This window comes from Nuphar pumila, chromosome 16, assembly GCF_984573655.1.
Source record: "Nuphar pumila chromosome 16, dmNupPumi1.hap1.1, whole genome shotgun sequence".
NCBI lineage: Eukaryota > Viridiplantae > Streptophyta > Magnoliopsida > Nymphaeales > Nymphaeaceae > Nuphar > Nuphar pumila.
The window spans coordinates 86,982,009-86,998,878 of record NC_143264.1 but is presented as its reverse complement, the minus strand read 5'-3'; the positions used below and the strand labels follow the sequence as shown (position 1 = coordinate 86,998,878).

At 35.9% G+C, this 16,870-nt stretch overlaps 1 protein-coding gene across 1 annotated transcript; it reads left to right on the top strand.

Annotated features, from left to right (window-relative positions):
• Positions 1-6,329: 6,329 nt before the first annotated feature.
• EMB1144 (chorismate synthase, putative / 5-enolpyruvylshikimate-3-phosphate phospholyase) lies at positions 6,330-15,354 on the top strand. The gene is made up of 13 exons (XM_089992407.1): positions 6,330-6,650; positions 8,593-8,746; positions 8,899-8,975; positions 9,116-9,174; positions 9,327-9,410; positions 9,494-9,586; positions 13,505-13,585; positions 13,694-13,825; positions 14,054-14,156; positions 14,338-14,432; positions 14,510-14,575; positions 14,679-14,763; positions 14,842-15,354. Exons 1-13 carry the CDS (start codon positions 6,488-6,490, stop codon positions 14,970-14,972), a joined length of 1,323 nt encoding a protein of 440 aa, XP_089848533.1. The 5' UTR covers positions 6,330-6,487; the 3' UTR covers positions 14,973-15,354.
• The last annotated feature ends 1,516 nt before the right edge of the window (positions 15,355-16,870 follow it).

Here is a 16,870-nt window from a genome sequence, read left to right as displayed (position 1 = left end):
TTTAAAAAACCTGGGTTTTAAATCGACATTTGCCATTTGTCAACCCCCAGGATCTTACATTCCTTTATTTCAAAATATTTTTCTTAGAAAGCGATCTAGATTCATTTTAAAATCAATTTTTAATTGATCTCAATTCTCGAATGAGACCCATCTAGGTGGTATCGCTTCTGGACCCCTTCTTTCATCCAAACTTCTCAAATTTCAGAGTTTTAGTCAGATTAGAACTCTGTTTTTAACCTTTTAAACCCTTTTCAAAATTTTATTTTAGTTTTAAATCTGAAGTAGCCTTACCCCTTGCTCATTTCTTTCATTTTGGCCAAACTCTTAGAGTCTCAGTCAGACTAGGACTCTATCCCAGAGTTTTAGTCGGATTAGGACTCTATCCCGATTTTATCCTTTATTCCTGTTTTTCACTTGTTTTAAAAAACCTTCTCATCTAACTTTTAAAAGGCCAAAATTTTAGAGTTTCAGTCGGACTAGGACTCTATCATAGAGTTTCAATTGGATTAGAACTCTACCTTTTATTTCTATTTTTGCCTGTTTTCAAGAAAATCTTTCGAAAGAAACCAAAATCTTAGAGTTTCAGTCAGACTGGGACTCTATAACAGAGTTTCAGTCGGATTAGGACTCTACCTTTCATTTCTATTTTTACCTGTTTTCAAGAAAACCTTTCAAAATCTTTCAAAAGAAATAAAAAATTTAGAGTTTCGGTCGGATTAGGACTCTATTCCAGAGTTTCAGTCGGATTAGGACTATAACCCTGACTTCGTTTTTGAGAAAATCTTTCAAAAACTTCTTCATTCATCTTTCCAGAAACCAAATTTCAAAATTCTAGGACTTTATTGTAGAGTTTCAAAATTTTAGGACTCTACCCCAGAGTTTCAGTTGATTCAGAACTCTACTCTGATTTCATCTTTCTATTCTTATTTTACCTGTTTTTTAAAAGGTGATCCAATTCTAAGAGTTTCAAAATCTTAGGACTCTATTCTAGAGTCACAGTTGATTAGGACTCTAACGTTGATTTCGTCTTTTTGTTCATTTTTGCTAATCTCTAAGAAGATCTTTCAAAATCTCTTTGTTTGTCTTTCAAAAACCAAAATTTAAGAGTTTCAAAATTTTAGGACTCTAATTTTCTCGAATTTGTTCCTTGCTTTCATTCTCATCGGTTTTAAAAACTTCTTTTCATCTTTATTTTAACCTATTCAAAAACTCAGACGTGGAGTGCACATACCTGGTACTACATTCGAGAGATTTTTAATTCATCTAGGATTCTAGAAGATTTAGAATTTAGAATTTTACCTTTTGTTTAAAACCCTTTTTGAAAATCTTGTTTTTAACCCTTTTGTTTTCAGGTTTTAAAAATCATTTTTCTGAAAAATCAAACAGGGCCCACAGTAGGTGGCGCCACATTTGAAGAAGTCTAGGCTAGTTCAAGTTTGGTTAGTGTCCTAATTAAATTAAAATTTCAAAAATATTAAAATCGATTTTAAAACCTAACCTTTATTTTCATTTTTTAAAGCCTTGTTTTTAAAACTTGTAATTAGAACTTTTTAAAAACCAAATGTGGACCCACATGGGTGGTGCCACATTTAAGGTTTCTTAATACTAATTACGAGTCTTAATTAGGTTAATTAGGGTTGACTAATTAGAGTTTAGTTAGGATAAGATTCCCAAGGAAAGCCCCCCCCCCCCCCCCCTTAATTGGATTAATTAGAAAAGTTCTGAAAAAAATAAAACTCTTTAACCCTAATCAAAAGGGTTTTGAAAAACTATAAATAGGGAACCTCTTGGTCAACCCTCACATGTTTTCTCACCCTCTCCCTCTCTCAAAAGCGTGGCCCTCTCTCTCCTCTATTGTTGCATTCTCCAAGGTGAGTCATCTTCTTCTTTTTTTATTTTATTTTATTTTTTATATTTTTGCCATTGTTGCCCCTTTTAGCATGCTTTTCTCTTTTTTTTTCACCTCAAGAAATCATGTGAGGACCCCAAGATGATGATCAACGGATGTTTGAGGGTACCTTACATGTTTTGATCCATTAACCATGTTTACTTTTTGTTTAGTATGTTAAATGCCCAAAAGAGATCGAGATTCGACTGTTCGATGGGTCAAATCTCTCTTTTAATGGCTAAATCAAATTTCAACCATGTTTTCCCTGATTTTTTTTTATTTTTTTTATCATATTAATGTTTATTTTGTTTGTTCAAGCATCAAATCATGATTTGTTACATTATTTATAATTTTTTTTATGATTTTACATGCTTAAATTAATGTTGTTAATGTGCTTTATTGATAATATGTGTATCTTGATTCTGGGCACACGAAAACAATGTTATTTCATATGCGTTTTTCTTTCAATAAAATCTGATTTTTTTAGGGTTGAATAATATATTTGTCAGAGACCCTCCATAAAAAATTTGGATTATTTTGGTTTCTGTAACCTTGCTAAAAAAATCAGAAACCAAACCCTAATTTTTGTACCATGAAAATGCTACATGGAATCAGGGATGGCTTGTTGAGGTGATATCTCCCTCACCGAACATCCGATTGACAATCCATAAAAAAAGTTGGTTCTTCCTGATGTCTAGTATATTCTGTGAAAATTTCAAAATTTTCTATGGTCGTTTTTTATTTTTCCTCTGCCAGAAATAAGAATATGTTTTACCATAACTGTCATGTATTGTTTAAGCCCTAGTTCAACTTGTGTAAATCATATTTCTCTAATCGAAGATCCGATTGATGATCTGTAAGAAGTCACATATTCAACAGTATGTCTAGTTTTATTAATGTGATTTTTGTAATTTTTGAACTCTGTCTGCTATTTTTATTTGAGCCAAAATCAGAATTGTCTTTTCTGGAGCTGTTACGTATTTGTCAGAATCAAGTGTTTATTACCGAAACAATATCTCCCTAACTAAAGATGCTTTTCCTGATCTGTAAAAAGGATTATTTTTGTTAAGATGTTAGTTTTTCAATGTGAAATTTTACTATTTTTTAATACTATTTGATGCCTGATTCGGGTCTGACACTGTGACAGATATATGCCCATGGGCAGAATCATATATTTTTGTGCTTTTTATTTAATTTTCATATCAAAATAATACCAAAAATATTTTTTTAATGCACTTTAATTTTAAGGTTATTAAAAGTATCCATGTATATTTTTACAGATTTTGGAATTCATTTGATATATTGTTTAGTTAAATCATGAAAACAGGATGCCTGCGGAGTCCTGATTAAACTGAAACACAAGCAAAAATTGATATTTTTATAATATTCCTATTTTTTATGAAAAGTTTTATATTTTTAGGGTTTGATCATGTTCATAATCATGCTAGGGTGCTCCACACCCAATTTGGTGTTGATTTGAATCTGTTTGATCCTTGAATTAAAAGTTTTACAAAAAACTTTTCTGAAAACCTTGATTTCAAGGCCATAGTCTTGTTTTCAGGGGCATTTTGGTTATTTTTCCAAAATTCTAAATTTTAAAGTTGTTTATTTTTATTATTTATTTGATTTTGCATCATCTTTTATTATGTTTATTTCAGGAAAACATAGAAAAAGGCTTATATCCAGATAAATCCAGCAATTTTCAGATATTGTTGGATAAATCCAGAAAGGCCGACATTTGTCCACTAATAAGTTTGCTAATTTTGCAGGGACATTCAAGATTATATTTTTATTTATTCTTTTTTTTAATTTATTATTGATGTAAATTATAAATATTAGAATAAGAATTTAATTTTCTGCTTAGATTAGGGTTGCATTGCATATAGTTTACTTTAATAATATGATTCGTGTGATAGATTGATTCATGCATATTCAAATTCGCAATGGTCTACACGAATGGGACATGCACTCGCTTCTAAGGAGTTAATAAACTTGATTGAGTTCGTATTTGTGGTCATAGTCAAAATACGAACAATATCCAGATTTATCCACAAACAGCCAAAACTCTTAGGCATTTTAAAAAATCATAGCATATTTTCTAAACTTTTCTAAATATTTTTTCTTTTTAGAATTGAATAAACTATATTCAATACACATTTGTGGCCATAGTCAAGGATATGTAGAAAATTTATTTCATCTAAATTCTATAAGGCACAAAAATTCTTTTATCAAAGATCTTTCATAAATTCTTTAGAAAATAGTTTTTGCAAATTGCATTCATTCATTCATCTAGGTTAGATTGCATCATGAAAAGGATTTCCTAGGGCCACACGCCCATCCCTGTTGATTTACTTCAAAGTTTAATCCAGAAAAATTGATTTTCTCAAAGTCATTTAAGTTTTCTCAAAATCGATTTTCTCAAAACATTAGGATTTCTTCATAAATCAATTTTTCCTTTTCTTAAAAAAAAAAAACCTTTTTCAATGTGATTCACAATTTTTGAAGTATCTTTTTTCAAGTATTTTCAAGATATTTGAAGCATACATCATGTTTTCAATCTGCATTTTCTAAAGTTCATAGCACATGCCTGATTCATTATGCATTTAGGAATAGAACCATGATTTAGACAGTTGAGCAAAGCAAAGCACATGATTGATCATTGGTTCGATTACCCCTTGTTATGGTGCCAGAAACGGTTGAACCTCGTACCGACAGACGAGTCTCATTCTTCAGAATTTTCCCGTATTTTAAAAACGGAGGTGAGTTATTTTCAAAATATTTTTCAAAGGTCAGTTTGACTTGCAAAAGTAAAATTTTGCAATAATAACAAGTTTGTTCAGCATCATGCACAATCTTATGCCAAAGAAACAAATCCGCTCTCTGTATTCCAGTTGCAATATGAGAACAGATAAAGATGTCACCCTCTTCTTTGGATTATCAGGCATGGTGGTGGGAGGAGACTAACCCTTTTTGCAGGCTCTCCCACCATCGTCAAAATCACACACCTTGGGTCTTTTTTATTGATGAGATTTTTTCTCTTTAATTTTTACTTATTTGGCTCTGCCTTCTTGTTTTGATTTTTCTTTGATTTTCTTCTTTGTTCTTTTTTTTTCTTCTTGATTAGGGCTTTTTTTCTTTAATTAAGATTTTTTCTTTGATTTTTATTGATTAGGGTTTTTTTCTTTGATTTTCATTGATTAGTTTTTTTTTTATTAGGGTTTTGGATATTTAATTTATGGTTTATTTTCTTATAGTTTAGGGTTTTTTGGTTTATTTATGATTATTTTTTTTGCATTTTAAGGTCTTATGATTTATCTATATAAAATATGAACATGAATTCTTAATTTTATTTTTTTGGTTTTTGGTTTGTTATAAATATATTGCATTTTGGTTTTATGAATATGAATTCTTGCATTTTGGTTTTTGGTATAAAAATATGAATATGGTTTATTTTCTTGCATTTTTAGTTTTTATATAAAATTAATATAAATATGCATTTTAGGGTTTTGGGTTTGTATATAAAAAAGTATGAATTCTTATTTTTTCTCAAAATCTTATTTTTCAAAAATATGATGTTTTCTATTTTTTGATATTTGGATCCAATTTGAGATCTATATTCTGGGCAAAAATCCATAATTTTAGACATACCTTTGTAATTGGATTCATATTCGGGCAAAAAATCTATAATAAACTTGTTAAAACTTATAAAATGGTGGGCAGATTGGGTCATATGATCCAAAACAAAGTAATTTGACCCATTATTCTTGTCTGTCCATGTTGTCTACGCACAACGTAAAACAAACATTGGATTTTAGAACACAACATCCCAGTATGGTCTAAACAAATGTTGAACTTAGTACAATTGTTATAGAACGAAGAGAACCTTTATTCTGTTGGTTTTGTTCTTTTGTTCCATAATTTCATGAACAAGCCATCAAACATGCCCTGAACATGCACGTCTTTTAAGTCTTTAGGGTAAAAATTTCTAATGTCCATTTTTCCATGAAAGAGAATGTCATGACCGGCCTCTATTTAAATTGCTGATAGAAACTTTTTTTCTTTTAATTTTTGTTCCCTCTCACTCCCTATAAATTGGAACACCTTTTTTAATTTGTTGTCCCAATGAAAATTATAATTCCTAAAATGAACCAGCTCGAGCATAGCCCGTGCTTGGGGTAGGCTGAAATTCGAACATGCGAGCGGGTTGAGCAAAGCAAGCCAAGTTTGAACCAACTTAAGACAAAGCTCTGCCCTTTCGGCTAACCGCGGTTGACGAGCTAGACGGACGGTCAGCCCATTTACTTGTGATACAAATACACGTCGCTCATCATTACAGATTTGGTGGGATGTGTGGACTATTGACTTGAGAGAGAGAGAGAGAGAGAGAGAGAGAGAGAGAGAGAGAGAGAGAGAGAAAAGGGTAGTTGGTGGGGGAAATCAAGAGGAGGGGTAGGCGACGGTAAAGGTTGGTAGGAGGGCAGGACTACCTCTCCTCTCCTCTCTTTAAAAGCTAACATTGGGTGTGAAGAGTTCCTCGCCTCTTTCGCTTCTCTCTCTCTTTCTGGGTTTGGGCTGCTCCTGTTGACAAGGTTTCCCGATATGTCGATGGCGGCAATGTCGGGATCCCTGAGTTCCAACAAAGCCTTCCTGGGGAGGGCGGCAACCGACTCTCGTTTGGGACTCCGCCGCCTTAACGGCACAGATCTTGCCAGGTTTTCCACGATCCGTCCATCTCACAATAAGGTTTCCCCAAGAAGGCTTGGTTAGTCTCTCTCTCTCTCTCTGATCGTCTTTTCTGATAAAAATAGTTTTTATATCTATCTTTCAAAATTCTTTTGCATGGATCCTTTGTTGCGACAGACGAAGATGTTTCCACCTTCTTCAATTGTTTAATGGTGTTCACAACAGCATAATTGTTTGTAGATTGTTTAGGATGGTGTGATTGCTCGTATCTCCCTCTTTCAGAGGCTTCTTATACAATCCATAGAAGTTATCGACATAGACCGAACTCGATGGCAGTGTCGTTTTACCACAATTCTCTTTCTGCTTGCGGCCGTATGTGATTAGAATGAACAAGCAGTTGCCTCTATCCGTGGTAGGTTGTCAGTCGTGGTAGGCTATTGAAAACCACCCACTTCCCTACTAATACCCTCCGCCCCCTGTCTCTGTGTTCCATTTCCGTGGCCTTCCACCATCCCGTTTACCAACGCGGCACTCTTTCTGCATTTGAATGACGGAACACAGGGAATCATCCCTCCATCCATCAAGACGCAAAGGTGGTCACTGCATCTTCCCCAGATGACACGGTTTCGTGGAACAATCATCAGATATGATAACAGCTCCAGCCCCCCCTCTTTCAGAATCAATTTCGGAAGGAATGTGGGATTGGTACCCTTTGAGCAAGGGAAATCATATCCATTACCACATCCTTCTATGCTCGCTTCCAACCCCCTTAATTATGGCTTATGGGGGTTCCAATAGGGAAGTCCATGCCGAACCACGGCAACTCTACTCCCTCATACTGCTTTCGCTGGGACCCGCCATAGCTTCCAAACAAGGGTATGAGGTCTGCCTCGGAAGTTAGTTCCAAGGCTGTTTGGGGGGAAATTGTTTAATTCATGGTTACAAGAAAGGCAGAATAGTGGAAATCAATGTTTCTTTTGGGTTGTACATAAAAAGGGAGAAACGCTTAGGTTTGTGATTAACTGTTAAACTCTCCTATCCATGAACAAAGGTCGGCTGAAGCAACTACACAAAGTGTAGTTTCTTTTAGATTTTTCATTGGAAAATCTTGGGGGAGTTTTGCAGTAGGAAAAATGGAGAAAATAAAGATAAGAATGAAAAAAATGAGAAACTTTAACAAGCTGGCCATCATACTGTTGACCCAAGATGGAAATTCTAAACGTGAACATTTAAAAATACGTATGATGTCACACAGATGCTTCACTTAGCATGAACATTTACATGACATAATATTTGATATACACCGGGTATGCCACAACACTTCATGAATACAATCAAACCTGTATCGGACATGGTCAAAACCATGTTCATATGTAATATATGACCATACTCCCATTTTGCAAATGCAGCAAATCTTTCATGACACATGTAGCATTGATAAAAGTTGGACAAATAATATTGTTTCCCCTTTTGCTTTTTCTGTTCTGTTCTCTTCTTTCTTTCCTTCTTTTCAGGTTCCTCAAGTTTGGGTAGCATATATAAATGAAAGTATTAAGATATCCTGAAATGACAATTTTCTCAACGGTAGGGAAAACATCTAGATTGTTTGTGCAAGTATGTCATGCTAATATTGTATATTGCTCAATTATATGGTTAGGAAGAAGAAAAAAAGCAGCAATATGAATGCACTTCATGATACTTGTTTTACGTGTATTAAAACATCATCGAGATTGTTCATAATATTTATCTCACCTGTGGCCTCAAGACTGGGTGTTATTGTTCTACAATATGCTTCACTAAATCCATATACATGATTGTACATCTCAATATTTTGATCTCGGACTCTGGTTGGTTTTCTACTTCCTTTGGCAGTCTTGCAGGCTTATTGATTCTGTTTGTAGTTTTCAGCAAATCAAGATAGTTGCTTTTTCTTTTTCTGTTTCTGCCTCTTCTGTATGTGGAGTTCTGTAGAATTTATATTAAGAACTAAAATACATCCTGGGCCATGAATAAATTAACAGAAGTGCATGCTGGCACTGGAAGTTCATTTGGAACAGTATTTCGTGTTACAACATTTGGAGAATCGCATGGAGGTGGTGTTGGTTGTGTTATTGATGGATGCCCTCCTCGAGTTCCTCTTTCTGAAGCTGACATGCAGGTGGAACTTGATAGGAGGTATTGTTTCTAACTGCATATTCTTTCCATTATTGATCCCCTGTGACAGAATTGAAGTTGTCTCTGAATGCTAAAGTTCAACTGAGAAAACATGCATAAGCCGTCATAATGTTTCCAAATGGTCCAGCTCTGATTATATTATATGCTTGCAGGAGGCCAGGACAGAGCCGAATAACCACCCCAAGAAAAGAGACTGACACGTGCCGTGTTATTTCAGGAATTTCTGAAGGTTGATATAATGATATCTTGGTTTATACTTCAAACTTGCTTGATACTAATGTTTTGCAATTTAGCATTCATCATCAAACCCTTTACTAGTTGATCTACATGTAATTTCACGTTGGAGGTTAATGTGAGCTACAAATGCAGGAATGACTACCGGAGCTTCAATCGCTGTCCTTGTTCCAAATACTGATCAAAGAGGACATGTGAGTACCTTATTAAAAGCTTACTGTAGTTCCAAGGAAAATAGATCAACTGCATCATTGATATGAAGTTGAGTTTGAATATTTATGTCGTTCATCTTCTGTTATGATGACTACTAAGTTGGATTGTGTTCCTTCACTGTTCTGCTTGGCAGGATTACAGTGAGATGTCACTGGCCTACAGGCCTTCTCATGCTGATGCAACCTATGATTTTAAATATGGTGTCAGATCTGTGCAGGTAACTTCTTGTTCCTGCTCCTAATGTAGATTTTTAGTAATAAAAAAATGAGTCAAGTTATTGAAGCTTCCGTGCAAATTCAGGGTGGTGGTAGATCGTCAGCGAGGGAAACCATTGGAAGAGTTGCAGCTGGAGCTGTAGCAAAAAAAATTCTTAAAATGAAATCAGGAACAGAGGTATGCTTTGTGTTCCTTCTATTGTTAGACATCTGTCCTATGCTTATGGATGCTTCTTGTAGCTCCTCTGATCCTTTTACTTGGTTGACATTCATAAAATATATTTATGAATTATGAGTTTGAATAGATCTTGTTTAGTAGAAAGGCGTTTCTTGCTCTTTATCAGACAATTACTTATTCATAAGTCTTGCACGGGCCTAATAATTTTCAGTTTCCATTTCATATATAACTGGGGCTGCACAAGGAGCTGAGCTAGCCTGGTCCCGGCTCATTTAAGCCCTGGTCAGACTCGTTCAATTATGTAAATAAGCTGAGCTCGAGCAAGGGCTCAGGTTCGTTACATGTAAATGAGCCAAGCTTGATCAGGAATTTGAGCTCATTTAACCCTGGTTAGCCCAATTAAGCTCGGCATATATAGTTGTATGAGGGTTTAGGATTATAATATGCATATATTTTGATGAATGTAAGGCCCAAAAGAAAAAAAAAACTCTTGCTGTAATGGGTATGATGTTTGCCTTGTAGGTAAGAGATGGCTGGTTCAAATCCCACCCCATCCACAATTCAATGTAAAAGTTTTTTTGTTACACCAGCTCAGCTCTAGCTTACCCCCAAGCCGAGCTTGAACAAGTATTTCAGTAAACGAGCCAAGCTTGAGCAGCCCAGGCTTGGCTTGTGTGCAGCCCTGTGGCTAACCCTTTTTGCTCCTCTTAGCCCTACACCTTCTAGGGGAAGGGGGAAATTGAAAAAAGAAGTGTTGGGAGATTGCATTGCAATGTTTAACATGTAAGCTGAAAGATAGACATGTCTGTAATGAAATATGCGGAAAAGAAATGTATGTCCTACAATGGACATTCAAACATAGAAATCAAAGAACAAGTCCAAAAGAGGACATACACAAAAGCCAATAATGGCTAGAAAGCATAAAATCTTATAAAGGCACTAAAGGGCTTGAAGAAGCCACACTTTACAAAGGGGGAGACCCCACTTATTTATAGGCAAGAGAGGAGTGAGGGAGAGTTAGAGAAAAGCAAGAGAGAGGGACCATTGGGAGTCCCAACAAGGAGTCGTTGGGCTCCCAACGGTCACAATTGTGACCGTTGGGGGCCCAACGACTCTTTGTTGGAGCCCCCAATAGCTGTGCATTAAATGCACAAAAAGGTACAAAAAACAGAAAAAGAAATAAGGAAAAATAGGAAAAGAAAAAGGAAAAAAGAAGAAATAGAAAAAGTCTAAAATGCCCATGTTGGGCGAGATTACATAACTACCCCTTATCGGGTAGGGAATGATAAACATATATATATATATATAAATATATATATATAAATTACATATATTTTAACACCCTCCCTCAAGCTTTACGGGGATACAACGGAAAGCTTGTTGAGAAGAAACATGAACCGAGGAGCAGCAAGAGCTTTGGTGAAGAAGTCCGCCAACTGGTACTCGGATGTGACGTAGGGCAGTGCTATGGTTCCTTTTAGGTATTCATCTCGAACATAGTGACAATCCATCTCAATGTGTTTAGTGCGCTCATGGAAGGTGTGGTTGCTTGCAATATAGATAACACTCTTGTTATCGCAACACATCTTCGAAGGAGTTGAGATGACGATGCCCATATCACAGAGGAGACTTCTAAGCCACACAAGCTCCATGGTTGTAGTGGCCATTGCACGATATTCCGCTTCAATTGAGGATAATGATACTTATTGCTGCTGCTTGCATCTCCAAGAAATCATAGTCACCTAAGAAAACACAAAAACCAGTGGTTGAGACTCTATCATTGGGATTTCCTCCCCAATCAACATCTGTATAAGCAATTAAATCAAGGGATGATGAAGAGGAAAGAAAAACTCCCTTAGTTATGGTGTTTTTAATATATCTGACAATCCTTAAGACTGCACTCATGTGCACAGTTGTAGGTGCATGTTGAAACTGACTGACGGAGTGAACTGCATGAGCTATGTCTGGCCGAGTGATGGATAAGTATGTCAGAGACCCAACGAGTTGACGGTAGGGAGTAGGATTCTCGAGAAGTGTCCCATCTTTCAGCCTTAGCTTTGCATTGATAACCTCAGGGGTTTCTGTCTTCTTATCATCCGAAATTCCAGACTTGGAACAAATGTCAGCAGCAAGTTTCATCTGAGAGAGAATATACCCTCTCGCAGAATATGCAACTTCAATACCTAGAAAATATCTTAAGAAACCAAGGTCAGACATGTCAAAATTTTCTTTTAAAATTTTCTTAATATCATGGATTCCTTGCTCATCACTTCCAATGATGATCATATCATCAACATATAGTAGTAGAATAACTACAGAGGACCCTGCACTTTTCACAAATAACTCTGTGTCAGTATAACATGAACGAAAATTTAAGCTAGTCATTACATTGCTAAATCTGTCATGCCAAGCCTTTGGAGCTTGTTTTAACCCATACAGTGCATTTTTTAGTTTAAGAATTTTGTTTTCACCAATAGATACTCCTGATGGAGGATCGATATAGACCTCTTCACTTAGTTCGCCATTAAGAAATGCGTTCTTAACATCCAATTGATAGATAAGTCATTTTTTAACGGATGCAACCGCAATAAGAGTCCTAACACTAGTCATTCTAGCTACGGGAGCGAAGGTTTCTTCATAGTCTATTTCGTACTCTTGAGCATATCCTTTGGCTACTAACCTAGCTTTATAACGTTCTAATGACCCATCACTTTTAGTTTTAATTTTGAAGACCCATCTACATCCAATAGACTTCTTCCCAGTGGGTAATGAAGTTATTTCCCAAGTCTTAGCCTTTTCAAGGGCACTAAGTTCTAGTTTCATGGCTTCAACCCATTGAGGAATGTTTTTGGCTTCATTATATTTGTGATGTTTCATGATAAGAGTGTAATGCAATTAGGCATGCCCTATATTTAGGTGTTAGGGACTCATAGGAAACAAACCTATTAAGGGGATTGGAGATTCGGCTAGATCTTCTTAAAGAGGTTTCTTCCATGTTGGAACTTTGAGAATATTTTTCTAACGCGCTTATGGGAGTTTCTTGACCACGCCTAGCATAGGTTTGAATTGGCCTATTTTCAAAATCATTACTTTCTTTTTCAACATTACTAAGAGGAGTATCCTCTAAATCATTAGGAACATCCTCTACGTGAGGAGAAACATCTTCTTGAGAGAGAAGATCAAATAAGAAAGCATATTCGCTTTCATCAATATCTTTATTTTTCTCAAAGCCGTTCTCATTTTCTAAAAAGGTAACATCTTTGGATACATGTAAGCTGAAAGATAGACATGTCTGTAATGAAATATGCGGAAAAGAAATGTATGTCCTACAATGGACATTCAAGCATAGAAATCAAAGAACAAGTCCAAAAGAGAACATACACAAAAGCCAATAATGGCTAGAAAGCATAAAATCTTATAAAGGCACTAAAGGGCTTGAAGAAGCCACACTTTACAAAGGGGGAGACCCCACTTATTTATAGGCAAGAGAGGAGTGAGGGAGAGTTAGAGAAAAGCAAGAGAGAGGGACCATTGGGAGTCCCAACAAGGAGTCGTTGGGCTCCCAACGGTCACAATTGTGACCGTTGGGGGCCCAACGACTCTTTGTTGAAGCCCCCAATGGCTGTGCATTAAATGCACAAAAAGGTACAAAAAACAGAAAAAGAAATAAGGAAAAATAGGAAAAGAAAAAGGAAAAAAGAAGAAATAGAAAAAGTCTAAAATGCCCCTACTGGGCGAGATTACATAACTACCCCTTATCGGGTAGGGAATGATAAATATATATATATATATATATATATATATATATATATATATATATATATATATATTACATATATTTTAACAATGTCATCATGAAACACAAATGCACTTGCATATACATGTTGCTGATCACCTGGGTTTCTCTGTTTCTTGCAGATTCTTGCATACGTTTCACAAGTGCACAAAGTTGTGCTCCCAGATGGGGTTGTTGATAATGAGAGTGTGACATTGGATCAGGTATTGGCACAAGTTAATTTTTCATATGGATTTCTTTTCTAATGATTTGTGGAGTTCATTTGGCACAAGCCATTTCCTAAATGTCAAAACTTTGTGAAAATTTTCCAGATTGAAAGCAATATTGTAAGGTGTCCTGATCCAGAATATGCTGAGAAGATGATTGATGCTATTGACCTTGTCAGGGTTAGAGGGGATTCTGTTGGTGGTGTTGTGACATGCATTGTGAGAAATGTCCCCCGTGTATGTATATCCCAAAATTTGTGTTTAGTTGTGTTGAATCGTAAGCGCACAAGGTTTTGTGAGTCCGTTTATCATATTTAGTTTCTGTTATTGTGTCTCACGGGTCCCTTTTACTTTTTTGCCTCTGCATTCTTATTTCCTCGTTGATGTTTGAAAGCCTCTTAATTTTATATATGCTGTGCTTTGGGATTTCCACTGATTAATGTGCTTATGCTTTATTGATCGCAGGGGCTTGGCTCACCAGTATTTGACAAACTTGAGGCGGAGCTTGCTAAAGCTATGATGTCATTGCCCGCAACCAAGGGATTTGAAATTGGCAGCGGATTTTCAGGTAGGGTAGTATTCGTATAGATAACTCTTTGCTGAAAAAATACAACAGTGGGCTTATGCGGTAATAAATGAGTAAATAAACAGTGTTTTGCTTGGTGCTTTTGGTGATTTAGGACCTAGTTTGTGTTAAAGCCTCATAAAGGTGTGGCTTTTATCTTATATTATGCTCTGAATATGCCAAGGTACTTTTATGACTGGAAGTGAACATAATGATGAGTTCTACACGGATGAGCATGGGAGAATCCGGACAAGAACGAATAGATCTGGAGGAATACAGGTAATATTTCTAAACCAATGGTGTTTAATGAGTGCTCAAAGACATTTGTCTGTTACATTGATGTTTTTCTTGTACAGGGTGGGATATCAAATGGGGAAACCATAACCATGAGAATAGCTTTCAAGCCAACTTCTACTATTGCAGTTAGTATTTTCTGCAGTTTGTAAATATTCTTTAGTTTGGTAAGCTGGGAATGAACAAGTGCCTTCAATTTGTTTAACATTCCTGCCTTTACTGTACATGCAGAGAAAGCAAAATACAGTTACTAGAGACAAACAAGAAACCGAACTCCTAGCTCGTGGTCGACATGACCCATGTGTTGTTCCTAGAGGTATGGGCTTGTGGTTTACTGTGTTCTATTTTTACCTTGTCTGTATAAACTAAAGGATCTGGTGCTGTTGTTTTGTAGCTGTGCCAATGGTCGAAGCTATGGTAGCCTTGGTGGTTTTGGATCAATTGATGCTTCAGTATGCACAGTGCGAGTTGTTCCCAATCAACCTGGATCTCCAGGAACCTCTGTCACTTGGACATTCCAGATAATTGTTAATCTTTGGTTGGAAAAGATCGAAGGAAATATCATAAGTTCTTTTTACCGTGCCTTTGAAGCAGAGATGATTGTTATGTTCAATTTAGTCTTTAGTGCCGTTTGTTGAACTTGACCAATAAGATTTTTTTTCCCTTTAAAATTTGCTTTCTTAGCTGGGTCCTATGCAAGGATTTGAGTCATTGTAATACTATATATTTTAGAAATATCTTTTTCTGATTCCAGGATTCTTGAGGTAGTTTCTTTATTTCTAGTATCCTGTATTCTAAAGCAGCTCCAAGAATCTTTAGTGGGGATTTTATTGCAACCTAAAATCACACAATTCCTACATATTGTTATTTGTTTCTACCTTAAGATTGTGAAATTTTGAAGAGCAAATACCTTCATACTCTCTCTCTCTCTCTCTCTCTCTCTTGTGCACATATGCGCACAAATGCATGCACATACACAATATCTTTTGCTTTTCTGGAAGCCTCTCACTGTAGGATCAATAGTATATCTCTTTCGGCAGTGGGGAGGGTCACTGTGGCGGATCTGTGGATGTTGGATCAAAATGAGCTAAACAGTCCACCATGTTGAGCTGATATATTCTGTAAAGATAACTAAAGAAGCATATAGGATTAATTATAGATGAGATTTAACTAACAAGGTCTTCAGCAGATACTTTGTGCACAGAAGATGGAACACAGAGCATATAAGTTTAATTATTGGTGTAATTAATCTCTTATTTTGAAATTAAACTCCGGTTGTTCATTTGTTTGAGTACAATTCTGTGACCATTTTATGCTTCTTTCATTTATTTCTGTTTATAATATGTATTAGCCAAGTACCAGGACATGGAAACTCATATGCTTTGCAAAAATAATTGTTCTTTACATGGCACATTCATTCATGGTCTGCTCGAGGTCGTCAATGGGATGTGTATACCTTTAGTGTGTGAGCTGAACTCTGTGCAGATGCACCTTCAAAGAAATACATGTTTGTTTATTCTTTGTATCCGGTGGATTATTGTGATGACAAATGATCATTCAGCGTTTTGAAGGAAAGAGGGGAAGGAAAAAGAGGAAGAATAGATTGCCAGGTAGGAAGGGAGAATAGAAGAGGGCGAACCAAGGTACTTGTGTCCGTAAGAGAGAGAGAGAGAGAGAGAGAGAGAGAGAGAGAGAGAGAGAGAGAGAGCAAATGCTGTGTTGAACAGATTAAGATTCATATTATCTGCAGTTAAGGGTCCACTTGATACCCAACCAAGATTATGCAGTACTTCGGTAAATAATGTGTGAAGGGGCCAGTATGCTTATTGATACTGATGATAGAGACTGCATTGAAGTAGAAATCCTCTCAAGCCTATTGATAAAGGCGTTTTGCCATTGACCAAGGTCTGCAAATGCTGCGTAAGTTGCACAAGTTCAAATTTAAGGTGGGTCGTCTACCAACCCCACCGCTGAACAATCTCACTCCGTGGTGCAACTTTGATATTAGTCTCTAATACAGGAGCAGAGCGAAGCGAATAGGTTCCAGGAAGGTCCATCCAAATCCATTTTATTATTTGGAATTCTTTTGTTATTTAGATATTTTGTATTTGGGCATTTGGACTTTTCTTTTGTATTTAAAGATTGAATCATTGTGCATGATCCATATTTATTTGATCTATTTAGAAGGTTATCAGAATTGATAATTTTGTTTTGTTTAGAATTAGGAAACCCTTATAAGTAGAGGGGTTATTTAGGAGTTTTATTCAGAGTTGAGATTAGATAAATTCCAATTATTTCAATCTCTTTATTTTGTTTTTTTTTCTGCTTTACTAGATAATGGTAGATATTTCTAGATAAATCGTAGTGGTAGGCGTGGTTTGGTAACTTTCTTTGCAAACCGGATTCCGTGTTTTTTATCGGGT

Coding starts and splice junctions, on each gene's coding strand:
- EMB1144 (XM_089992407.1), top strand. CDS start 6,488: ATGTCGATGGCGGCAATGTCGGGATCCCTGAGTTCCAACAAAGCCTTC. Junction 14,157..14,337: donor AATTGGCAGCGGATTTTCAG/GTAGGGTAGTAT, acceptor GAATATGCCAAG/GTACTTTTATGACTGGAAGT. Junction 14,576..14,678: donor AGCCAACTTCTACTATTGCA/GTTAGTATTTTC, acceptor CTGTACATGCAG/AGAAAGCAAAATACAGTTAC.